The following is a 25,286-nucleotide window of genomic DNA, read 5'->3' on the forward strand; positions in this document are numbered from 1 at the left end:
ACGTAAATAAAAAGAACAAAATTAGTGCAATTAATACAAATTTGACCTCTGATCACATCACTGGTGTTAAATTCCTACTGTTTTTCTTTTGGACAAGTGCTTCTTAGAATCAGAATCAGAATCAGAAAGGGTTTTATTGCCAAGTATGTTTTTTGACACATACAAGGAATTTGTTTTGGTGTTGTTGGTGCACATCACACATTCTCTAAATGTAATATTAAACAATATAAGTATAGGTATAAACAATATAAGTATATGTACACAGTATGTATTAAATTAAAAATAAAGATAGAAATAAAATAAAATAAATAAATAAAGAGCAAAGAGCATTACAGCAGAGAGAACCGTGGCGTGAAGAGCCAGGTGGAGAGTCAGGGTGGTTTCCGGGCCTTGTTGATAAGGCTAGTGGCGGAGGGGAAAAAGCTGTTCATGTGACGTGAGGTTTTGGTCATGATGGACCTCAGCCTCCTGGCTCAAAGAGTTTGTGTCCGGGGTGGGCGGGATCGGTCACAATCTTTCCAGCACGCTTCAGAGTCCTGGTGGCGTAAAGGTCCTGGAGCGGTGGGAGATTGCAGCCAATCACCTTCTCAGCTGACCGAATGACACGCTGCAGTCTGCCCTTGTCCTTGGCAGTGGCAGCAGCGTACCAGATGGTGATGGAGGATGTGAGGATGGACTCAATGATGGCTGTGTAGAAGTGCACCATCATTGTCTTTGGCAGGTTGAATTTCTTCAGCTGCCGCAGGAAGTACATCCTCTGTTGTGCTTTCTTGCGCGAGGGAGCTGATGTTCAGCTCCCCAGAGCTCCTGGGAGATGGTAGTTCCCAGGAAGCGGAAAGACTCCACAGTGTCAATTGTGGAGCCACAGAGGGTGATGGGAGCTGGTGGGGCTGGGTTCTTCCTGAAGTCCACAACCATCTCCACTGTCTTTAGAGCGTTGAGATCTAAATTGTTTTGGTTGCACTACTTCACCAGGTGGTCAGCCTCCGACCTGTAAGCGGACTCGTCTCCATCAGAGATGAGTCCGATGAGGGAGGTGGCGTCCGCGAACTTCAGAAGCTTGACGGACTGATGACTGGAGGTGCAGTTGTTGGTGTAGAGGGAGAAGAGCAGAGGCGAAAGAACACAGCCCTGAGGGGATCCAGTGCTGATGGTCTGTGAGTTGGAGACGTGTTTCCCCAGCTTGACATGCTGCTTCCTGTCAGACAGGAAGTCAGTGATCCACCTGCAGGTGGAGTCAGGCACACCAAGCTGAGAGAGCTTCTCCTGGAGCAGAGCCGGGATGATGGTGTTAAAGGCAGAGCTGAAGTCCAAAAACAGGATCCTGGCGTAGTTTCCTGCAGAGTCCAGGTGCCGGAGGATGTAGTGGAGGGCCAGGTTTACTGCATCATCTACAGACCTATTGGCTCTGTAGGCAAACTGCAGGGGGTCCAGGAGGGTGTCGGTGATGGCTTTGAGGTGTGAAAGCACAAGGCGCTCAAAGGACTTCATAACCACAGAGGTCAGGGCGACGGGTCTGAAGTCATTAAGTCCTGTGGTCCTTGGCTTCTTGGGGACAGGGATGATGGTTGAGGTCTTGAAGCAGGCTGGCACGTGACATGTCTCCAGTGAGGTGTTGAAAATGTCTGTGAACACTGGAGACAGCTGGTCAGCGCAGTGCTTCAAGCTTGTTGGGGAGACAGCATCTGGTCCAGCAGCTTTCCTGGGATTCTGTCTCCTAAAGAGTCTGTTGGCGTCCCTCTCGGTGGATGGAGAGTGCGTCACTGAGGTGGGTAGGGGGTGGAGGTGGAGACCTTTAAGGAGGGGCATTGGTGGGGGGCCCAGGGCCCTGCTGAGGTGGGGGAAGTTGGTGGTGGTGCACAGTGGCTGTAGCTGTAGGGAGGTGTCGTGGGGGATGGTGTCAGGACTGACCTTTTGTCTTTCAAATCGACAGTAGAACTCGTTCAGGTCGTTGGCTAGGTGTCGGTCATCGAAGGAGTGGGGGGTTTTAGGCTTGTAGTTGGTGATCTGCCTAAGTCCTTTCCAGACAGTTGCAGAGTCATTAGCTGAGAACTGGTTTTGGAGTTTCTCAGAGTACCGTCGTTTAGCCTCCTACACCGCCTTGCTAAACTTGTACTTTGACTCTTTAAATCTGTCTTTGTCCCCACTCCTGAACGAGTCTTCCTTAGCCAGCCTTAACCTTCTGAGTTTGGCTGTGAACCAGGGTTTGTCATTGTTGTAACTCACCCTGGTGATTCTTAGTGAATCCATAGCAGCTAAGAAGCACTCTCAAATGAAGATTGTGAATATGAAGAAGCATAAAGTATAGCTGAAGAGCCAAATCACACACACGCGCGCGCGCACACACAACCATGCAGGAACGTGTGTGTGTGTGGGGGGGGGGTGAAGCAGTCAGTCTATTTATATGTTAGAAGTACTCCTAGTGGGATTCATTTTATATTTTACACTTTTGCTATACCGTTCCTTTACTATTGTGTCCCCTTCCAAAACACACTTTTCTTATTGTGAACCAATCAAGGAGAACAAAACCAACCATGAATGTATTCTATTAACAAGTATTGCTGGCGTAGTAGTTTGTGTGTTGAAATCACTTAAATAAGCCACAGTGTTATACTGGGTCACATGTTGCTTCATTAACATGAACATAGTAGTTCATTTTGAATTCCACAAAAACTGTCCAGCAGTCGTTCAAAGTCACTAGCACATATTAATCCATATCTGAAAGTAATCTCCCAACAAATGCACTATTTATTCTTGTTTGATAAACTGTTTCAGGAAATCACAAGCCTTTTTATAACGAAACTTTATATTTGTGGCCTATTTTAAAAGATTACTTTTTTGTTTGTAGGAACCGGTGCTTGGTACTGAAAAGAAATACTGTAGCACTATGTTCAGCAAAGAGCTAAATGCCAGATTTAATTTGGAGCAGTAGGAGTCTTGTGCTGTTCATTTCAGTCTGAACAGAGGGTCATTTGTGTTAAGTTAGTTTCATTCATTCAGTTTTCCAATATACCAGATGTTTTTACATCTTTGCTGCACTTCTTAAAAACACCTAAAACTGCATACACTTCCTTAGGTTTTCAGTTATATTCAAATTGATTTTTATGTTGGTGTTTTTTTTTTTTTTTGTGGAAGCATGTTCTGTCATTTCATGTATGTAAATACATGAAACCAAAATACACAGTCAGACAATAGACAATTTCTCCTACAGGCCATGTTGCACACAGAGACAAAACAAAATATAAATATAATTATGATCAAAACATTTTAAAGGTGACATTTGATGTATTTAGGAGACAATTCCGCTGAGACTTCCTCTCATGCACACACCTGGGAAATAAGAAATCTATGGTTGTAAAAGGTTGTTGTTATAAAGTATTTTCCTCACTCATTTTTTTTTTTTAACATGGGTTGGTTCAGGGAAGTTCGCACGGACAATATACATCAACCTTATGACTTCTGGGGAAGTAAACAAGTTTGGAAGGGGAGGGTTAGCTTGCACTGGGAAAACTGTCTTCTATGCAGTCAGACTTTCCACTACATATACTGTAAGTACTTTACTCAAAGTTCATTGTTAATGTGCTAACCCTTGTGTTGTCTTGCCATCGTTTAAATTAAAACCTTTCTTTTTTTTTTCAACGTTTCTTTTTGGTTTCCGACGTTTTTTATCACTTATCCTGATATTTTCTCCACGTTTTTAGTGACTTTTTTCCAAGTTTTTTATCACATTTTGCGATGTTTTTATCGATTTTTTTCCTCCAATTTTTGAAGCTTTTCTGACATTTTTGAAGCTTTTCTGTTGTTCTTTTTTCTTCTTTTTGTCTTTTTTTTTTCAAATGCTAGAAAATAGAATATAACACCCAAAATTAATTTAGGGTATACTTATTTGTGAAGAGCGTTGTATGGAACCATCCACGTTATTTTCTTTGACAATTTGGTTGAAAGAAACCCAAATTTGTGACGTAGAAACTTTTTGAAAATGGGTCAAATTTGACCCGAAGTACAACAGGAGGGTTAAACTGATCACGTGTGCTAACATTGACAGGATCTAAGTGGGTATCTGTTAAATAGTTGTCCTTTGCGTTGTGAACTTGTTTGCGCTACAAAGCAATGATGTCTAGATACTAAAAATAAATGCATGTTTAATAATGCATACAAGATAAACATTTATTTACATATGTGAGTGTTGATTTGTAAATAAATTATGTGGATTACACATTTTCCTGTACACAAAAAAAAACTAATTTAAAATACGAATAACGGTATTATGATTTATTCCTCATGTTTAGATTTTTTTTGTTCAAATGACATGTAATATAATTCCTTATGTTTGAAATAGTGGCTGAGAAGATACATTTGCGATTATCATTTATAAACAAAGCGTCATACACATTTTAATCTTGTTTTTACTTGCATATCATGAGTTTGTCTCTATTATGCACATGTTGCAGCATATAGTATTTACAGACATCTTTGATATGAATTGTTTTCAGGAACTATGGCAAATACACTGGTGTCAGTCGGTGAGTGTATACTGTCTGTACAACACAACGCTTGGGTTGTTTCTCATAATAACATAGTTCTAATTTCCTGTAACTTTATTGAGATTGTCATTCTTTTCATCACTCTGTCCTCCTGTCTTTTATTTTTGGCCTTCTCCATCCTCAATTGGTCCAGTGACAGTCTCCCCATTGGGAGACAGTCCAGTTCAGGTTGTCTGTCCCGGGTGTCATCAGACAGTACTCTCCAAGGTGGACTACTCCTCTGGTTTGCTCACTTACCTTTTCTGTGGAGGACTCTTCTTCTGTGGGTAAGGAGTGAAGCGCCATTTGCACTATAATAATATTCATGGGGACAAAAAGTCTACAGCCATACTGGCGGCCCAGTGAGGCTCTAAAACCACAAAATGTTTGTGTGGCTGAAAAAAAAAGAGACAAAACTTGCTGTTCTTAGTGCGTTACCATGAGGTGGAACATGCAGGTTATACAGGTTGTGCTAGAGGTACATAAGAAAGTCACTTGTGAAATGAATGAAAACATCCTGTATTTAACAAAAAATGACTACATACTGATAAATGATAAAATACTTTGTTGAAAAAAACTCTGCAAAGGCCCATATGAGTACTATTTGCAATGCCTTTTTTATGTTTTTTATTTATTTATTTGCTGCTGCACTGATTGCCACCGACATAATTACGTTGTTCATACAATGACATTAAAGTATCTTGAATCTTGAAAACCATATATTGTATGAATAGATGATCCTGACATCAGCTGCTGTCCTCTCCAGCTTTGTTTTAGGTTGCTGTCTCATCCCGTTCTGTGTGGACCGGCTGAAAGATGCAAAGCACACCTGTCCTACCTGCAAGACTGCCCTTGGCGTGTATAAACGCCTATAACCGATATTAGTGCTACACCATATAGTCTATTCGATTAGTCGATTCATTGGCAACTATTTTGATCACCAAATAATTGTAAACTTTTCTAAGCAAAAAAAAACATACATTTGCTGATTACATGCTTCTTAAATGTGAATTTGATGCTTTTCTTTGCCATACACGATAGTACACTGAATTTGAAGATGTCACCCTGCGTTGTGGGAAATTACACAGGTAATTACTTTGACTATTTCCTAACATTTTATAGACAAAGTGAATTGATCGACCAAGGAAATAATGGGCAGATTATGTGATACTGAAAATAATTGTTTGTTGCAGCCTCAACTGATGTGGTGTCCTTCTTAGGGTTAAACTTCCAACGCATCCATCCGTACACCAGACTGCAGTTTCCTCCTGAATGAACCACTGTTGCATTCAGAAAATGTAATTATACAGAATCTTCCAGTAATAAAGCTTGCCTCTAACACTGTTGTATGTCTTGTTATTTGCTGCCTTTAGAGTTTTACAAAGTTAGACTGGAGAAACAGATGGTGTTCACTTACTTGTAGCTAAGACTTACTTTTATTGGCTGTTCATGATCATTTAGTAACAAAATTTGTTGTTGGCGTTAGTTTTACTGCACAGATAAAATGATGCCTGTGACCATAAAAGGGGTGCATTTTAATGATTGTGATACAAAATATGCATTTATTGATAATCTCATACAGCTCCAGGCACGACGTTCATTTTCAAGGTAAGCCTGAAGAAAGAGCTATCTAAAAGTTACACAGCAACACAAACTGTTACCTGTTTTACGTTTGGGGTTTGGGGGGGGACACAAAATAAAGTAAAAATAGGAGACTAAAAGCAAAGTGTGAAAAAGATTCAGAGCATACGAATAATACATTATTTACATCTAATGTATTGTTATTACACATTTCACATTTTCTTCATAGTAAGCAATGCAGCATGAGGCCACTTCATTTCCTTCTATTAGCAGATATATAGGCCTATATGTATCGACTACAGTAATCAGCCATGTCTTTCTTCATACAAGAGAAGCGATGAGGAACGCGAGAACAAGGAAGGAGAAGCCGCCGTCTGCTCGGATGCGGGCACCATTGTTACCTGAAACACACACACACAAACTCACTTTAGAGATAACACTGTAATAATACATACAATTTCTGATATATTAATCAAAATGTTTGACTAAGATCACAAATTAGTGTCATTATCGTTTCATGATGAAATAAAAGGTGTTCTTCTGAAGCTTCTGCATAAAAGAAATTTCCCATTTTATCAAGAAAACCTTTAAAAGTGCCTCCCCTGAATCAGCCATGGATGCATAACGAGAGCAATTAACGCCTGTTAAACATAGAAAAATCGTTGTGTGGTACAGATCCTTGCAAAAAGCACACCATGATCATAGAAATATATTTTTCAATGAAAGTAATGATGCAAAAATGACCATTCCCTCCAATATCGTTAATGATATCCAGTGGTGGAAGAAGTATTCAGGTCCTTTACTTAAGTATAAGTACTAATACCACACCGTAAAAATCCTTACTTACTATGTTACAAGTAAAAGTACTGCATTCAAATTGTATGTAAAAGTATGTAAGTATTGTTAGGGAAATGAACTGAAACTATTAAAAGTAAAAGTAAAAGTAGTCAATACAGAAACATCCTCACATTTTAGTTTCATTCAATCAAAACAGTTGTGTCAATCAACTACAGTAAGTGATTAGTCGGCTATGATTTCAGCTGTACTTGTAGGCCGTTATTGTTAGGTAATTTAATTTATAATAAAGATTGTATAAACGTGTGTTTTGTGCGCAAAAATCTTAATTTGTATAGTACCTAGTAACTAAAGCTGTCAGAATAATGTAGTGGAGTAGAAAGTATAACATTATGGCATGAAAAGAAAAGACTCAAGTAAAGTACAAGTACCTTAACATTTGTACTTAAGTATACTACTTGAGTAAATGTTGGCTACTTAGTTACATTCCACCACTGATCATATCGCAATTGATATATCTATCAGAATAATTGCAATTAGATATTAAAGCTAACTGGTCCCAGGCAATGAGTCAGCATTTTCTCCAGCTGATGATCCATGTAGAAGACATGGAAATAAATCAAACTTCTTTTCAATGCTCACCTGTGGTGGTGTTGCTACTGGTGGTTTTAGTAGTGGAGCTGAAGGTTGGGGAGCCAGTGTTCGGAGAGTTGGTGATGGTTGGGGAGCCGGTTGTGGTTGTCTGAGAGTTGGTGGAGGTTGGGGAGCCGGTTGTGGTTGTCTGAGAGTTGGTGGAGGTTGGGGAGCCGGTTGTGGTTGTCTGAGAGTTGGTGGCAGTTGCGGAGCCGGTGGTGGTTGTCTGTAAGTTGGTGGAGGTTGGGGAGCCGGTGGTGGTTGTCTGAGAGTTGGTGATGGTTGTGGAGCCGGTGGTGGTTGTCTGAGAGTTGGTGGAGGTTGGGGAGCTGGTGGTGGTTGTCTGAGAGTTGGTGGAGGTTGGGGAGCCGGTGGTGGTTGTCTGAGAGTTGGTGGAGGCTGGGGAGCTGGTGGTGGTTGTCTGAGAGTTGGTGGAGGTTGGGGAGCTGGTGGTGGTTGTCTGAGAGTTGGTGGAGGTTGGGGAGCCGGTAGTGGTTGTCTGAGAGTTGGTGGAGGTTGGGGAGCTGGTGGTGGTTGTCTGAGAGTTGGTGGAGGTTGGGGAGCCGGTGGTGGTTGTCTGAGAGTTGGTGATGGTTGGGGAGCTGGTGGTGGTTGTCTGAGAGTTGGTGGAGGTTGGGGAGCTGGTGGTGGTTGTCTGAGAGTTGGTGGAGGTTGTGGAGCCGGTGGTGGTTGTCTGAGAGTTGGTGGAGGTTGGGGAGCTGGTGGTGGTTGTCGGAGAGATAGTGGCGGTTGCGGAGCCGGTGGTGGTTGTCTGAGAGTTGGTGATGGTTGCGAGGCCGGTGGTGGTTGTCTGAGAGTTGGTGATGGTTGCGGAGCCGGTGGTGGTTGTCGGAGAGATGGTGGTGGCGGTAGAGGCAGCTCTGCCTCCCACAAGCCCCACTCCCAGTGTGTTGAGCTCTGTCTGGGACTGCCTGGTGATCCAGTTCTGTACCAGCGTTTGGTTTTCATAGGACTTTAAATCAGCCACGTTGGAGCCAAGCAGACCTTGGACGTCACTAACAGTCAGGTTCTAGGTACAACAGAGCAGAGAAATGATTTGTTTGTTTTTTAATCCAGCGGAACATTAAAACTAATAAATACCAGTTATGTTGGACACAGCCACAACTAAGAGTCCAGGTAACAGCATTTGTCCAAGTGTAGTCGACCTTCTATGATAGCTTTGACAAGGTGCTATAAATATACAAGGTGAGTAATAAACACATGAATAAATGCAAAGAACTTGCAACACTGCTAAAACGGAAAAAAGTACAATTACGCCTACCAAACACACCCACACACAGGCCCACACACAGGCCCACACACCCACACACACACACACACACACACACACACACACACACACACACACACACACACACACACACACACACACACACACACACACACACACACACACACACACACACACACACAAACACACAAAGTAACTGACCAGTACAACGTTTGGATCCAGACTGGTGAAGGTAGCCATGTCCATGTTGATGTTGGAGGGCACCAAACTTCGGACATAGTCTAGAGATGCACCCCCTGCAGGCCAGGAAAGAAATAAATAGCGTCAACTGTGTTCAAATCTAGTTTCTCTGCATACAGTATAGATGTGTGTGTGGGTCTGTTTGCCTACCGATGAAAGGTTGTGTGAGCTGGTAGGAGGAAACAGGGACAGTTGAGCGGGTCATTGTGGCAAATGCTTGTGTGGCGATGGTGAACAGTACTTCCTTTTTCTCCGTGGTGCAGTTGGACACCATCAGGGCGTCGGCCTCTCTGCAACGAGACACAAACACACAGAGTAAAAAATGAGTAGGCATTCATCATAATTTGTTATTTGCTGGATTGATATAAAGGCAGGATTTAGCATTTACAAAGTTGTGATTACCTTAACCTCCACTATCAAACCAAAACTTTTTATCAATGTTCAATCAAACTGGGATCTCATGGTAAACACTATCATGTCATACACACACACACACACACACACACACACCCCTGATTTCTTACTTAAGGCTTTCTTGGGAAATGTTCTTCAAAACTTCAACGTCCAGGGAGCAAAGGTTGGCTCCTCCGATGGCGTTGAGCTCAGCGCTGCCCAGTGTGTTCCCTTCATTACTCAGATACTTAGAGATGATGGCCTTAGCCTGGACGATGAGAAGAAACATTCATTGATGAGCACACACAAGCGCGACAGCACACGCACACACACACACACACACACACACACACACACACACACACACACACACACACACACACACACACACACACACACACACACATATAACACACTTGTTTACTTGGTTTGCTCACCATACTTGGGTCCCACGGCCCGTTGGATGGGTCCATCAAAGCAGAGAGTGTGTCGATCTGAGTGATAGTCCACAGGTTGATGTCACTAATGGACGCCACACGGGACGCTGGGCCTAGGACCTGAACCTGATCTTCTGGGATAGTGGAGTTGGCAGCGTAAGCCTAAAAATATGTGAGAATCATTATCATGCAGCAGTGAATCAGTCAGTTATTTGTTTAAAGTTCTCTGTGGAGTTTATCTGTAATTAGACAAAATTACTTTCTGAGTTTAATGTATATTCTTTTTAGGGGGAACTATTAATAAAATTGACTCAACCATCAACAACAAGCCTCAACACCTCCCTGTGCAACTGGCTGTTGGACTTTCTGACAGGGAGACCACAGGCAGTCGGCAGCAACACCTCCAGCACCATCACACTGAACACAGGGGCCCCCCAAGGATGTGTGCTGAGCCCCCTCCTCTTCACTCTGCTGACTCATGACTGCACACCATCATTCAGCTCCAACCTCTTTATTAAGTTTGCGGACGACACAACTGTGGTGGGTTCCATCAACAACGATGAGACAAACTACAGGAGTGAGGTGAGCAGGCTGGCCACGTGGTTCAAGGTCAACAATCTCCACCTGAACGTGGAGAAGACGAAGGAGATTGTTGTGGACTTCAGGAGAGTGCACACCCAGCATACTCCACTAACCATCAACGGTGCTGCAGTGGAGAGGGTGAGCAGCACCAAGTTCCTGGGTGTGCACGTCTCTGAAGACCTGTCCTGGAGCCACAACACGGCATCACTGGCCAAAAAAGCCCAACAGCGCCTGTACTTTCTGCGCAGACTGAGAAGAGCAGGAGCACCGTCCCCCATCATGCACAGCTTCTACAGAGGCACCATTGAGAGCATCTTGACAAGCTGCATCACCGTGTGGTACGGTGCCTGAACCGTGTCCTGCCGCAAGACTCTGCAGTGCATAGTGAGAGCAGCTGAGAAGATCATTGGTGCCTCTCACCCCCTTCGGACACCTTTAACACACGCCTCAGCAAAGCAACCAGGATTGCAGGTGACCCCGCCCACCCATCTCACAGCCACAGGGAGGAGACTGTGCAGTCTCCTTGCCAAATCCAGCAGGCTCAAAGAGAGTTTTTTCCACCAGGCTGTCAGGAGACTCAACTCCCTCCCTGCTCTGCTCTACCGTCACTCCCTCCCTCCTCACTCCCTCCTCTGCCCCCTGCCACAGACTAGGACTGCACCCCCCAACACCACTCACACACTCTGTACTCAGGGACTGCACATTTCACTTTACCCTGTTTATTTGCACTACACTGCTCTACCTCACCTGTTATAATACTTTGAATACTTTTTATTTTTATCCTAATATAATTTCATCATGTAAATACTCAAGTGCCTTGATTGTGATTGTTGATTGTATGTCTTGTTGATAGTTGATAGTTTATTTTTTATGTCCTGTTAAATTGTTGATTGCTTATTTTATGTCTTGTTGATTGTTTATTTTGATATCATGTTAAATTGTTGATTGTTCATTTTTATGTCATGTTAAATTGTTGATTGTTTATTCTATGTCTTTTCTATTTATAGAACACTTATTTTTTATTGCATTTTGCACCGTGGGTCCGAGAGGACTGAAATTTCATTTGTGCCGTATGTCATGCATGTATAACACATCTAACAATAAAGCTGACTTGACTTGACTTGTTTTGCTCTGTTTAAAAAGCCATTTACAAACCAATCATATCTTCCCATCACCTACCTCTCGCAACTTGCTGAGAACAATCTGGAGGTATTCCACCTGGTCCACCTTCATAGTGATGGCTGCCAAGTTGTCCTTCACAGTCGAGGCGCTGAGGCAGCAGTTGAACTGAGTTATGTCGTCATAGTTGAAGGGGAACGTCTCATCGCTGATGGTCACCTGGGTGATCGTTCCAACCGTGCACCCGTTTACTAAAAACACAGGAGGAAAAAAAAAAGTTGTTAAAATAATCAATTCATGAAGACAAAAATACCAGCTCAAGGAAAGAGACTCACCGATAGATCGCTTTGACTTGACTTGTTTTCTATTGGACTTTCTTATTTCTTCCATCATTCTCGCCTTCTTCTGTCTGTCCACTCCGTTGCTCGCGATAACTTTGAGGAAGTACTCCAAGAACATCTGCTTTGTTTTCTGCTCGCGGAAGACAAAAACAAACATCACCGACCTCATTCCAACACCAAACAGGTGACGTAATGGCGCTGACCTTTTCTGCTAAATGCATTTATTCATGTTTGTTACTCACTTTGTCAAAGTTACTGTAGAAGGTTGAGGTCAAGTACAGCGGTAACATCCCGAGGTTCTTCAGAGTCTGGTAGTCCCATGTTGATGGAGCTCTGGTTATTGAAAAATAAAAGGGTCAAAAGAGTGAATACATTTTTTTTGTTTGAATTGTTTTCTGTTTTGATCGATTTTGGAAAGAAACAAAGGAAACTAAGGGGATATTTTAAGAAATCAGCTGATACTACAAGGACATACAATAAAGTTATAATAGACGTATTGCTGCTGTTGACGTACCCGTACTGTGTTTTCCCGCTCTGCAGTAGAGCTTCAACAGCAGCCGCCTGAGCGTTGGTGAGGTCCGGGCAGTTCTTGAGTTTTTCCAAGATGGACGGGTCAGAGTTCTCGATGTAGGTACCATCCAGAGTGCAGCACATGTTTCCCAACACCGATATAGTATCTGCAGTCAATGTCGTGTTTGTTATACCCTTGGAAAAGGAAACGAGTAAGAACAGAAATTAAGTACTGCGAATCTGGATTTGGTTACCTGTAGATTGACATTTAGACTTTTGCTTTTACACTGTGATGTACACTCTGACATTTATTTTTAATAATTTATAATGCTCAGAGTACAATTTCAATCAGGAGTTTAGTTGAGCATATTAATAGAATATTAAAGTGATGGTTTGGAGTAATTTCACCCTAGGCTGCTTTGCACCTTGACCTAGAGCCAAACAACCCCCCATTAGCTTTTTTTCCCTTGTTATAACATTGGTCGATTTAGCGTTATCAGCTGGTTAGCTTAGTTCAGGCGCTAATGGATCCACGTTTGTATCTCGTAAAGTACCCCACTAATAATGCCCGGAATGATACCAAACATCTACAGTAGTACAAATAGTTTCTGTACTTACTCTGGCATTAGAAAGTTTGTAGCTACACCAGAAGTATATTTAAATAACACTTGCCTGATGGATACTCCTCTTGGCTGCTACCGCGCTATCGCACGAGAGCACAACATCTATTGCCGGAAGAGACTACTGGAGAAGAAGTTCCAAGAAGCGAGTGAACAGCAGAAGCAGCTACTGCAGCGTGAGGCGACAGGACAAGATGCCACACAGTTATCCTGGCTGCAGTCTAAAAGCAATAGATGTTGTGCTCTGTGCAGGATCTTGCACGATAGCTTGGTAGCAGCCAAGAGGAGTATCCATCAGGCAAGTGTTAAGTGTTAAAAAGCTTATGGGGGGTTGTTTGGCTCGAGGTCAAGGTGCAAAGCAGCCTAGGGTGAAATTACTCCAAACCATCACTTTAATGTCTTCAAAAGTGGCTTTCTGAAGCACATCTTGAATTCTGATCAGTCACTTCTTAACTAGTCCTAGACTGATTTAAGAGTAATGGTAGTCCCTGTACGTTGAATTAAAGATCAGATTGGAGCACAAAAAGAAAAAGTTGAAACAGAAAATTATTAGTTGCTCTTTGGTGGCGCTCTTGTTGCTGCTCTTTAGTCTTCATTCTCATTCTTCAAATAATCCATGTGTTTCCACGGACAGACAGCAACAATCAAAACTAAATCGGCCTCCCAGGAGATTTAATTTAAACCTTTATTTAGTCCCAAGTTTCCTTCCTTCGGAAAATTGGTTCAGTTTATTCAACACTAGGCGGTTTCTGATAAAGCCAGCTTAAAATTAGCTCAATGGGCTCTTTTAGTACCTAACTTGGGAACATTTGAGATGTATGTGTTCTTCTGTCGTTTGGGGACTCACCAGGCAGCTCCTGGCATTAGCAAACAGAGCGGTCAGTTTGTAGCTGAGGATGGAGGAGAAGACGGAGAAGTCTGCTTCTGCCAGCTGTTGAAAATAGAACCTGCAGCTGGCCTGTGGCACCAGGGAGTAACTGTAGAGAGACAGAGAGATATTAAAACTGTTCTGACAGCCATGCTTTTATAACAAAACCTGTTTTTAACTTTGGTCTAAACTCACTCATAGTACAGCAGCACGTCAGGAGGATAGAGGTCGAAGCTGGTGGCATCTGAGTCATTTTTAATGTAGTTATACATGCAGGTCAGCTGTTGGTGAGACAAGCAGAAACTTTGAATTGTTTAGTATATATCTCCTTTATTTTTACACTAAGCTGTGATTTGTAGATGAAAAGATGCTGAGGTTAAAAAACAGCATATTTGTTTAAAAAATGAAAAAAAAATTATGTCTACACCACATACAGTATACATACACACTGTCCCGCCCTCTCACCTGAGTCTCGACCAATGGGACCTTCTTCCTGCCTTTCCTCCGGCAGGCTTTAATCAGCTTCTTGATCTGCACCTTTTCAACATTCCTCACTCCGGTGCACGTGAACCCTTGCAGCACAGAGGATGACAAACTACACACACACACACACACACACACACACACACACACACACACACACACACACACACACACACACACACACACACACACACACACAGTATGTTAGTTCCATACTGAAATTTTGTGAAAACTCTTGCTTTATAAAAAATTTCTGAAGCACTCACTTGTTTGGACTTCCCAGCACTGCGGTGGCAGATTCCACAGCAATTATTTCAAAGAACAACTCAACCTAAAAAAACAAAAATACATACAGTAGTTTGTAACAACAGCAGAAGTGCTCAGTACAAACATGTGTGTTTCAGTGTTGCGTCCCCCCCCCTACCTGCTGCGGTTTCCATGTCTTCTGGTTGAGTGTGGTGATAACGCTGCCGTTATTTGAGAAGCCCAGCAGCTGAGCACGAGGGATCTGAGTGGCCATTTCATCTGGAACGTTCTGTATGATCGTGTCACTGTTGCTGTTCACTGATACAATCTGAGTGAGGATGTGGGAGGTAAGTTAAATGTTTTCTTTTTTTTTTATCTCAACCAGTTTACCCTTAGTTCATTTGATATTTGATACTTTATTTTTGCCCTAATGTAACAAAAGTGGGGGACTGAAGTGATCCAAGTGCCCTGATAGTGTGTCTTTTGGACTTAAATTAACCATAACTCTGCAGGTTTGTCATTTTACAGTCTGTGAGTCTTTAATCCATATTCTTTGTTTATGCTTGCAGTTATATTACCACATATCTTCATTCGGTTTCTCCATGCAATTGTTAGTTTAGTCTACTCAGTATCTATGACGTATACTGCATGTCTGTCTGTTTTGGAAGAGGGATTCCTCCTCTGTTGCTTTCTTTCACCCTTTTATTCTCAATTGAAGTTTGTTTTTATTTGTGAAGTTTTTTTCCCTTATCTGAATCAAGGGTCTAAGGATAGAGGATGTCAAATATTGTACAAATTGGAATATAATCTGGGTCAAATTTGTGATCTTGGACTATATCAATAAAATTGACTTGACTTGAAAGGCTTTTAATTACTTTATCATACAAATCCTGTCACAGAAGTGAAGCCGTCATACCTGAGTAACAAAGATCTGCTGGACGACCTGTGGAGCGGACAGCATGTATCCCAGGAATGAAGGATTTTTGGATGAAGTAAGGAGCTGGGAGCCACTGATGCTGCCGAAGATTTTCGCAGGAACACCGACAACAAGAGAGCCCAGCATGAACAACGTTGACGAGCTGTTGATCTGGTGGAATGAAAAAAGGAAGAAAGACACAGATGAGACAGACTTATTCTGAGTGATGTTCCCACAGACACAACCTAACTCTGATCTGGAATCAATATAACATACAGTGACAGACAGACAGACAGACAGACAGACAGACATCAGCTACCTTCACAAGCCCTGAAGACATCAGAGACAGGATGATGGCCCTGGCCTGGCCTTCATTCCAGTCTGTAACACTGCTGAGAGTGAAGAGGGCGGCATATAGATCCTCAGGCTTTATCATGTTGATCTGACCGGTGGACAGGCCGCTGCTTTGGCTGCCGAGGGCAGTAATGGCCGCAGCATTGATGTTGTCACCGAAGTTACCTGCCAAAGCTGCAGCAACCTACAGAGGAAAAAAAGCGAAAATGTTCTCAGTGGCAATATGTGAAAAATGTATGTCTCAGCAGAAAACTAAACTGCTAATGTATGTGTGTTTTTGTGTGTGTTTATCACCTCTGGGTTCAGGGCTGTACAGAGAGTGGTCAGGTTCTGTAGAACTGTTATACTTTCTTCTGATGTTAGCTGGTTGAATGCTGGACCAGGAGCGACACACCGCCACAACAGAGGAAGTCTGGAGAAGAGAGAGAGAGAGAGAGAGAGAGAGAGAGAGAGAGAGAGAGAGAGAGAGAGAGAGAGAGAGAGAGAAATGTTTGGTTTACACACAGATAGTATAGTATATCACATATGTATTTGATGTGTGAGGGGTTTGTGGTTGTGTAGACTCACAGTAAGGGGTCGAAGTTGCTGTCCTGTTGATAAATGAGCTGGGTGTAGTAGTTGGTGAGGTTGAGAGGTAAACCGGAGTATTGGAGGAGAGCGATATTCAGAGGGTTCACCGTGAACACCTGGATAACCTGCAGAGAGGAGAGAGAGGGGGTTTAAACACTAAAAAAGAGGACTGTACATCATGAATCCATCTATTTTATAATTAAATTTCAATCCCAAAGTGAAAAAAAGCTGAGCTGTAGATTAAGATTTAACAAATAAGGTTCAGTACCTGTGCAGATCCAAACATCTGAAGATCCTCCAGAGTGAGGAAAGGTATGAAAGGGCCGATGTACTCAACAAACCAGGCTGTGGAGTTTAGTTCTGGATCGCTGGGGTCGTAACACCTTGGCACCGTCGCTACAAGGACAAATTACAAATAATTACGTGGAGGATTTTACTGAGGGAAGACATGGAGATAAATAAAGAATAAAGAAAAATGAAAGAAATAAAGTGAGGCTAATTGAGATTTTTTTCAGCGTGGAACATTTTGTTCTCCTTCTGAAACTAGCAACTTGGTATCAATAAAACATTACCACATTCATTTTGAGATACTGATCTTGGCGCTTTTTTGTAAAACAAGTCCCTAAGGGGGTCTAGGGCTGGGCGATATGGAGAAAAGCAAATATCACGATATTTTTGACAAAATTCCTTGATATCGATACCGCAACAATATTGTAGTGTTGACTATTGGTGCTTTAACTAAATATTTACATAATGAGATTTGTGATAAATAATCATCAGTAATGACAAAGTGGGTAAAGGCAAATAATAGAACAGTTACAACAGTCTGGTAAGTTCAGAAAATGACATCACTTTACTGTATTACAGCCTTTAAAACCAGGAAAAGAAAACACTTATGCCATATCACCATATTACGATATCCAAAATCTAAGACGATATCTAGTCTCATATCACGATATCGATATAATATGGATATATTGCCCAGCTCTAAGGGGGTCTTTTAAGTCGCCAAATCTAGCAAGAATCAAAGACAAGCTCGGTTTTATTCTGGAGACTGACCTGAGGTGAGGTATGCGCTGATGGTGTTGAACACATCTTGTCTCGTAAAGTCTGCACCAGTGTAGTTGTATTCCCCAAGTACTGACACGCTGAAACCAAAACACAAGATTTAAAAACATCTAAATTGACAAGATATAAAAAAACATTTGCAAAATGAGCATAAAGTCTTGTGAAAACCACACATACAGCTTTTGGAAGGCCAGGCAGGAGGAGTTGTGTGTTATATTGGGGCTGATCAGACTCTTTGTGAGGAAGCCCAAATAGCTTTTGAGGCGTTGGTCAAACCAGGCGTTGACCTCTGACTTGTCGGAGCTGCTGAGCGCCATGGGCCAGACGCAAGGCAGGGTGGGCCGCCGCACCACATCTGGGAGAGACTCCTGTAGCAAATGTATACAGTAATGTTATCATATCATCAGTGTGTGTTTTAATTTCTTTGTGTTTGTGTGTGTGGTACATACGGTCTCTAGGAACATCGGTGTCTGGACGTAGTTGCTGTAGATCACACAGAGCTCTGCATCGTTGTCGACAACATCAGGGCGACGGAGAAAATCTGCAAGATCTGATGGAGGTATGGAGTTCACCAGCTAGAGGAGCAGCAGACAATAAATAAGTCCTCCTCACATCCTTCAACCCAACCACTGAAACTATCCTTCTTTTAATCCTCTGTATTATTGTTTGGACACACACCTGATGCACCCTGTCAAGAGGCATGAGGGACAGGAAGGTGGTGACGTTGGGAAACTGGAATCCCATGAATGAGCTCTCCAGGAAACTGTAGAAACTGCGGTTGTAGTTGTCACCGTAGCACTGCAGAGGTATCGGTTCTAGAATGAGGTAGAGTGAAAGAGTTTGGCTGTCAAACTATTTGAAATGTTGAAATGAAGGCTGTAGGTTTGGTTTCAAAGATGGTAAATCAGAGGTTATAGACTTAAACATTTTATGTGATAAAGTTGTACAAACAAAAGCATTACTTTTTGGGCATTTCAGGCCTTTATTATACAGGACAGCTGAAGATGTGAAAGGGGAGAGAGGGGGAATGACATAAAGCAGGTTGGAGTTGAACCCACAGCTGCTGCGGTAAGGACTGAGCCTTTGTAAATGGGGCGCATGCTTGACCAGGTGAGCTATCCAGGCGCCCCACAAAAGCATTACTTTAATTCTGACTTGGCATAACTTGAAAATAAAATAATACAAAGCACTACAGTATATCAGTTGGCTAAAATTGTTAATGTTTAGATGAGTTACACCCTTCTCTGACATAACAGAGGAGATTGTAATCAAATAAATAAATAATAAAACTATGGACGTACCCAGTCACCACTAGTATGTATAGAGAAATAAAACTTACATAAATCTAAGCCTATCGTTACAATGATTAACAGGTACATTATTCTCACATTATTCAGTCTACAAAATAATAAACTCCTTAATAGTTCATGAGTGAAATGATTAGCTGTACTGCGACCTAAAACGATTGCACTACTTGGAACTTAGAAGAGGTGCAATTTAAATTTTTAAATTTAAATTTGACAATTTTAAACCACTTTTATGACTTTTAAAAGTGATGTGATTACAGTAGGCCTATTGCGTGTTACTTTCATTGTGCTTTCTTCACCTGTGAGAGTCTGAACGATGTTGTTGTAGATTTCTTTCTGTGTAACAGCACTGAGAGAGGAGATTGTTGAATTCAGGTCTTCAACACTGAAATAAAAGAAATAAAATAAAATAAAAAATAATGCAATCAATAACTTTTATTTAAGCTGTTAGGCTACAATCATTGACATTGTATGGAATCCCATAGAGATGAGGTCTTAAAAGGTTTTTCTAAACAAAGAAGGATCCGATTTAAAAATAAACTTGATTCCAGTCATATAAATCATCAGTTCGGTCCTCGTGGCTCTAGACTTACCCCTGCTGCTCGATGCTGCAGTTTCTTCCCGCCAGTATTCTGAAGAACGGTGCGACATTCTCCAGTGACAGGTCAACCAGCAGGGGGGGCAGTCGTTTTTGGAGCCACAGCGACACAACTGAGTCACTCACCGCGGGATCTGAGAGGTTTGCCCGATCAAACACAACTTGCAACATGGCTGACCTCACCACAATGGGCAACATGTCTTCATGACCCTGCAGGAAAAAAGAAACGACAAAATATGTCAACCCCAGAGAGAAAGTTTTAAGAGTAAAAATCTGTTTTTCTGTAAAGCATATTTATTTTCACTGTAAGAAGTGTAATTTTGTTGAAGGTGTGGAGCTTCTCCCATGTCAAGTCAACATTCAAATGTATGAGTTGTGATATCTTCTACCTAAGATAGAAGATTAACTAAGATTCCCTGAACATCTGAGAAAGAACATCTGAGAAAACCCCAGTCTGTGGACACCTTTAAAAAGGAGCTTAAAACTGTTTTGTTCTGGCAGGCGTTCTTAAGTTGTCCTTAGGCTTTGCAGATATTATTTTTTTTTGCACTACACTGCTCTTTTAGCTGTTTTTATGCGTATTTTACATATGTATTTTTGTTTTTATTGTAATGCGTTTTAATGTGGTTTCTGTAGCACTTTGAGATTCTTTTATGAAAAGTGCTTTACAAATAAAATGTATTATTTTATTATTATTATATTCACATTAGCATATGTCACTTCATTTATGCACACTCACCAGGATAGCAGGTGAGAAGTCATCAAAGAAGTCAGCAAGGAATTGGCTGGGTATATACTGCATCACCATGGCAACCTGGTCAGGAGAGGTGAGCTGGTTGGGTGTGGCCGACACGTCAGCCAGCTGTCTGATGGTCAGCAGCGGTAAGGCTTCCATCTGTTACACACACACACACACACACACACACACACACACACACACACACACACACACACACACACACACACACACACACACACACACACACACACACACACACACACACACACACACCAGCATAGATGGTCAAACACAGATAAAATTAAATATATAATCACATATAATGACAGCAAGACACAATGTAACCATAAGTAGCCTACCGCTATGAAGTTGGGATAAATCATCTGCAGGTCCTGGAAGGACGCGAAGACAGAGAAACCTCCGAAGTTCTTCTGCAGCCACTCTCCACTGTTGCTAGTGTTTGAGCTGCAGTCTGAACCACACACACACACACACACACACACACACACACACACACACACACACACACACACACACACACACACACACACACACACACACACACACACACACACACACACACACACACACACACACACACAACTAATTTAACTTCACTGTGTGCTTTGGATTATGGGTCATCCATAGCATCAGGTATTTATTTTTGTCTTGCCAAATATTTTATGGATTGCCATGAAATTTGGTACAGACATTGAGGGTGCACACACACAGATGAATCCTGCTGACTTTGAAGACTGGTGCCACCTACAGATCAACCTTTCCACTTTGTCAACACTTTAGTGCATGATAGATACCTAGACGCGCCGACATAATTATGCCAACATGATAAAAAAATGTTTAGCTAGATGTTAGTATGCTACATTTAGCATGGTAATGTTACATTTGTGTTTATTTATTTGCATTTTGCCTTTATTTTTAAAGCAGAGGTGGTCTGCAACAAAGGTTTCCAGCATGTATCAAACTGTGGATGTTGTGATAACACGATAGGCATCTTAGACCACTAGGCCACCGGGATGCCTGTATTAATGCCATGTATTACAAAGAAAAAGCCATTCAAGTAAGATTCCTAGTAGTAGTTACGAGTGGGAGACACATTTCTGACAGCTACGATGTCTCCCACTTGATGGAAGGAACTGTGGAAGTGTCAACAAACCAAAATGCAATTACAGTAAATGTTCCTAAATGTTAACACAAATACTTATGGTTCAGCTAATTATAAAGAAACTATACAGCCTACACAGTTTGTTTGCTTCTTCATTCTTAACAGCCAATTAAGTTTAGGTAACAGGGCCTTTAGTGCAGTGTCACTCTCAGGCTAAACATACTACATTTTTGCGTCATTCAATAATAATCTAAAATTTGATGAAAAGAATAAAGCCTTCACATTGGCCCAATGAAGAGTGAAAAAGTGTTTTATTAGAAATTTTTTCCTGCTAATACATTTATTTATGTATTTATGTAATGGCAAAGTTGTCTCTCCACTTTTTCATCCAGCAGTATTTGTTAACAGGTGTACAATGAGTTTTCCAGCCTAACTAGCCACTGTTAACTTTTAATTTTGAACTTCTACTGTAACAGAAAACAACTGAAAAGAAAAGTGTACTATACACTTTATGGAAATGTGAGAACATACCTGTGTTATTCGAGGTCAGGTAAGCCTTGATGAAGTGTGTGTAGACAGAAATCTGCCTGGTGAGTGTCATGCGTGGCTGGACGCTGCTCAAAATCTGCACGCTGAAATTAAATGAGGGTTCATTTGGTTAATGACAATATCTTAAAAAAGGACACCGGTTCATGTTGTAGAGGCTTTCTGCTGCTCACATGTGCTGATAGGCGCTACAGTCCAACCCCTTCGTGCTGAGACATGAGAGGAAATCGGGGGAAACGGCGGGCAGGAATGGGCGAAGCTGCTGATTGAACCACAGCTGGATGAGGGCGGGATCATTGAGGCTGGCCTTGCTGAATGTGTCCAATCGGATTTCAAGTATAGAGTCTAAAATCACTGAAACTGCAGGATTACTGGGGTCCAGAGTCTAAAAGACAAAACAAACCAACATCCAGTGTCTTGATCTTATGAGGAAAAGGGTAAAGTGAGGAGTAGTGCTGATTCATACCGTGTTGGTTAGAAGATCCAGAGCTGCATCCAGCACATTTGAGGCTTTGGAGAGGAGAAGCTTCCAGGCTGGTCTTGAGCCGCTGGAGTTGGAGGAGCGATTACACGCCAACACCGCCGCCAGATCTGCTGCTTGCAGCGTTGACAGCTGTGTGATGTTGAAGCAGAATGACAACAGGTGAACATAAGTTTCAGGAGAGGTGTCGTCCGAGATCCTTTACTTAAGTAAAAGTAGAAATAACACAATCTAAAAATACTCCAACATTAAAAGTCCTGAATTCTAAATGTTACTGAAGTAAAAGTACAGAAGTAGTACTGACAAAATGCACTTAAAGTATTAAAAGTACTTATTATGCAGAACATCTCCATTAAAAGTGTAATATTATTATAGAATATTATCTTATTCTGTTTTTAGATAGATAGATAGATAGATAGATAGATAGATAGATAGATAGATAGATACCTGTAGATAGATAGATAGATAGATAGATAGATAGATAGATAGATTTTATCACTAACAAATACATGTAAGAGCATTTAAATGTTTCAGTTTGTCAACATGGAGCAAATTTTAGATATGTTGTATACTACTGGGTAGATTAGGAGTAGCTATGTTACTGCATATTGTATGAACATATATGTTTTTAACTAGTAATATTAAGTTTTAAATAAATGTAGTGGGGTAAAAAGTATGTTTCCTTCTGAAATGTAGTGGAGTGGAAGTATGAAGTATCATAAAATGTAAATACTCACGTAAAGTACGAGTACCTTTCAAACTACTGTACTTAAGTACAGTACTTGAGTAAAAGTACTTAGTTACATTACACCCCTGGAGATGTTTAGGTGACTTACTGAGGCACAGGCAAATTCCTCAACAGCAAAGTCACAGACACGTTCGGTCATCCCTCCGCTGAGGTCGAGCTGCAGCACTGTGCTGTAGATTCAAAATAACAGGACATTAAAGTATTTATGGACAGTTAATACTGAAAGATTAAAAAGCTCAAAGTAAGAGAGATACAGAGAGAGAGAGAGAGAGAGAGAGAGAGAGAGAGAGAGAGAGAATGTTTGGTTTACACACAGATAGTATGGTATATCACATATGTATTTGAGAGAGAGAGAGGGGTTTATAAATCACACCTGTTCACTCCAACACAAATGTCTGTTTCTGTGAAAAATAGCAATAAATGAATTCATGGTCATTATTAACATTAAAATATTGAATCATGTTGTAGATTTTTTTAAGCTGTGAGACAACTTACCATTTATCATGGTAACATTGCACTTGAGGGAGAAACAAATTAAGATGGTTATGAGTCTTTTTATTATTAAACAAATAGGAGACTAACAATATAAAAAAAGAGAAAATCCTGTTTAATTACCTCTGAAGTGTATATGAGACAACCTATAATAAAAGCAAAGTCAAATTAGTATAGTTTGGAATTTGCATATTGAAATGCTCATTTCAATGATAAGAATACATAATGACGTAATAACATTGAAATAAAGACAGGTTCATGTTGAGGTACTGTATGATAATAAACGTAATTATCGTACGTAATTAAAACTAAATTAGGTGCTCGTTATGCAGCTGCAGACAGGTTATCTATAGGAAATCATAATGTATACTGTACAGTAAGTTACTTTTAATGTACCGACTGTCACAGACAGTTCCAAAATTTGATAAAACCATCATGGAGCTTAATTTTTTTTTCCAACATCAATGTAATGTTTTCATTTACTCTGTCAGTAAAGCCACTAAGATAATCAGAACCAAGTAAACAATGCTAAATATATCAAGGTGAAATTTGGAGAAATGTGTCTAAAATGATCCTGAATGTTTTCATTTGATTGAGTGGTGTAGCCACAACATCAAATCGTGGGTATTTATTTTCAGATGATTTTTCCAGCCTTAAAGCTAGTCAATGTAAATTTCTCAAATTATTGTTATAATATCACATCATAAATATTTCTACAAAATTCTACCGACAATGTGCTTCTCACCTGGTGGTGTGTACAAGGATAACTGCATCTTGGTGATCGCGATGTCTGAAGCTGCAGCAAGAGAAACTGTAGGAATGGCCAAGTCCATTCTGGCAAACCTAAAACAGCAACATGTGGAAATAACATCACAATTTTACATTTTATATAATTATGTACAGTATAAATAATCAATATACAATATATCAAACAACATAAATATATATATAACTCACAGTAGTTTGTATGATGAACAGGGTATTTTTCCCTTCAAATACAGAAAACAAAGATTATTACCTTCATCAAGCAGTGCAAAGTTTACATTTTGAATAAAGGGATATCTTTTTACCTGGAAATGGTAATAGACAAGGTAACGAAGGAACAAGCGAAAGTTCGTCTCATCAGAAGACTTAGTCAGGTAATCAAAAACCATATTTATGACGACGGATTTCTCTACAGAAGTAGGAAAAGTCAACACCAGCTCTGCATCCTGTACCGGAGTAAGGAGTTGTAGGGCCTCTAGCTACATGGAAGGGAGGAGACAAAAAAAAGTTCACCCGACACTGAAAATAGCAAGGTAATAATGACAATGCTGGCCTTTTTTTTCTTTTCTTTTTTTTTTTATAAATCCTTGATCTTATCAGAAACTAAATCTTACAGGGTTGAAGTATGGGTTGAGATCAAGCAGCTGTTGAAGGGACAAAAACTCAGAAAATGGACCCAGATTCTGCATTAGCCACTCTGCACTGCCATTGGAAACAGAACCACAGCCTGAACCTGGACAAAGTCATGAGGATAAAGGGATATCTGTAAATGCTAACATATTTTTCAACTTATTACTTTTGAAAATAGTCACAGTATTATGTTCAAGTTCAGATCATGCAGCAAGTACCTGAGTTTGGCTGTGACAGGAAACGGAGGACGAAATCATGGAAGACCCCAAACCGTTGATTTCCGGGGGTATTAAAATTGCGGATCAGTTCCTGCAGTCTGACAAACA

General features: G+C 41.0%; 2 protein-coding genes across 2 annotated transcripts in view; one reads left to right on the forward strand and one right to left on the reverse strand.

Moving 5' to 3' along the window:
- Window positions 1-3,456: 3,456 nt before the first annotated feature.
- LOC120558516 (lipopolysaccharide-induced tumor necrosis factor-alpha factor homolog) lies at window positions 3,457-5,862 on the forward strand. The gene is made up of 5 exons (XM_039799549.1): window positions 3,457-3,548; window positions 4,494-4,523; window positions 4,678-4,810; window positions 5,290-5,611; window positions 5,717-5,862. Exons 2-4 carry the CDS (start codon window positions 4,499-4,501, stop codon window positions 5,396-5,398), a joined length of 267 nt encoding a protein of 88 aa, XP_039655483.1. The 5' UTR covers window positions 3,457-3,548; window positions 4,494-4,498; the 3' UTR covers window positions 5,399-5,611; window positions 5,717-5,862.
- A 341-nt stretch (window positions 5,863-6,203) lies between these two features.
- Window positions 6,204-25,286, reverse strand: part of LOC120567288 — a 34,303-nt gene continuing 15,220 nt past the window's right edge. Inside the window, exons 26-65 of the mRNA XM_039814215.1 lie at window positions 25,179-25,276; window positions 24,945-25,063; window positions 24,636-24,809; window positions 24,523-24,554; window positions 24,311-24,408; window positions 23,689-23,711; window positions 23,569-23,590; window positions 23,447-23,474; window positions 23,162-23,243; window positions 22,311-22,457; window positions 22,018-22,229; window positions 21,830-21,930; window positions 20,535-20,647; window positions 20,176-20,331; window positions 19,432-19,646; window positions 19,138-19,223; window positions 18,210-18,346; window positions 17,981-18,106; window positions 17,709-17,899; window positions 17,523-17,611; window positions 16,732-16,859; window positions 16,461-16,588; window positions 16,188-16,305; window positions 15,859-16,077; window positions 15,540-15,710; window positions 14,802-14,951; window positions 14,644-14,708; window positions 14,360-14,489; window positions 14,090-14,175; window positions 13,874-14,003; window positions 12,411-12,601; window positions 12,139-12,229; window positions 11,891-12,026; window positions 11,616-11,806; window positions 9,855-10,016; window positions 9,549-9,685; window positions 9,175-9,314; window positions 8,986-9,080; window positions 7,542-8,562; window positions 6,204-6,505 (exon numbers count right to left, since the gene is read on the reverse strand). Of these exons, the coding sequence (XP_039670149.1) occupies window positions 6,426-6,505; window positions 7,542-8,562; window positions 8,986-9,080; window positions 9,175-9,314; window positions 9,549-9,685; window positions 9,855-10,016; window positions 11,616-11,806; window positions 11,891-12,026; window positions 12,139-12,229; window positions 12,411-12,601; window positions 13,874-14,003; window positions 14,090-14,175; window positions 14,360-14,489; window positions 14,644-14,708; window positions 14,802-14,951; window positions 15,540-15,710; window positions 15,859-16,077; window positions 16,188-16,305; window positions 16,461-16,588; window positions 16,732-16,859; window positions 17,523-17,611; window positions 17,709-17,899; window positions 17,981-18,106; window positions 18,210-18,346; window positions 19,138-19,223; window positions 19,432-19,646; window positions 20,176-20,331; window positions 20,535-20,647; window positions 21,830-21,930; window positions 22,018-22,229; window positions 22,311-22,457; window positions 23,162-23,243; window positions 23,447-23,474; window positions 23,569-23,590; window positions 23,689-23,711; window positions 24,311-24,408; window positions 24,523-24,554; window positions 24,636-24,809; window positions 24,945-25,063; window positions 25,179-25,276 (5,818 nt within the window). The 3' untranslated portion in view covers window positions 6,204-6,425. The remainder of the gene's footprint in view (window positions 6,506-7,541; window positions 8,563-8,985; window positions 9,081-9,174; window positions 9,315-9,548; window positions 9,686-9,854; window positions 10,017-11,615; window positions 11,807-11,890; window positions 12,027-12,138; window positions 12,230-12,410; window positions 12,602-13,873; window positions 14,004-14,089; window positions 14,176-14,359; window positions 14,490-14,643; window positions 14,709-14,801; window positions 14,952-15,539; window positions 15,711-15,858; window positions 16,078-16,187; window positions 16,306-16,460; window positions 16,589-16,731; window positions 16,860-17,522; window positions 17,612-17,708; window positions 17,900-17,980; window positions 18,107-18,209; window positions 18,347-19,137; window positions 19,224-19,431; window positions 19,647-20,175; window positions 20,332-20,534; window positions 20,648-21,829; window positions 21,931-22,017; window positions 22,230-22,310; window positions 22,458-23,161; window positions 23,244-23,446; window positions 23,475-23,568; window positions 23,591-23,688; window positions 23,712-24,310; window positions 24,409-24,522; window positions 24,555-24,635; window positions 24,810-24,944; window positions 25,064-25,178; window positions 25,277-25,286) is intronic.

This window comes from Perca fluviatilis, chromosome 1 (assembly GCF_010015445.1).
Source record: "Perca fluviatilis chromosome 1, GENO_Pfluv_1.0, whole genome shotgun sequence".
Lineage (NCBI taxonomy): Eukaryota > Metazoa > Chordata > Actinopteri > Perciformes > Percidae > Perca > Perca fluviatilis.

Coding starts and splice junctions, on each gene's coding strand:
- LOC120558516 (XM_039799549.1), top strand. CDS start 4,499: ATGGCAAATACACTGGTGTCAGTCG. Junction 4,524..4,677: donor AAATACACTGGTGTCAGTCG/GTGAGTGTATAC, acceptor CAATTGGTCCAG/TGACAGTCTCCCCATTGGGA. Junction 4,811..5,289: donor GGAGGACTCTTCTTCTGTGG/GTAAGGAGTGAA, acceptor TGTCCTCTCCAG/CTTTGTTTTAGGTTGCTGTC.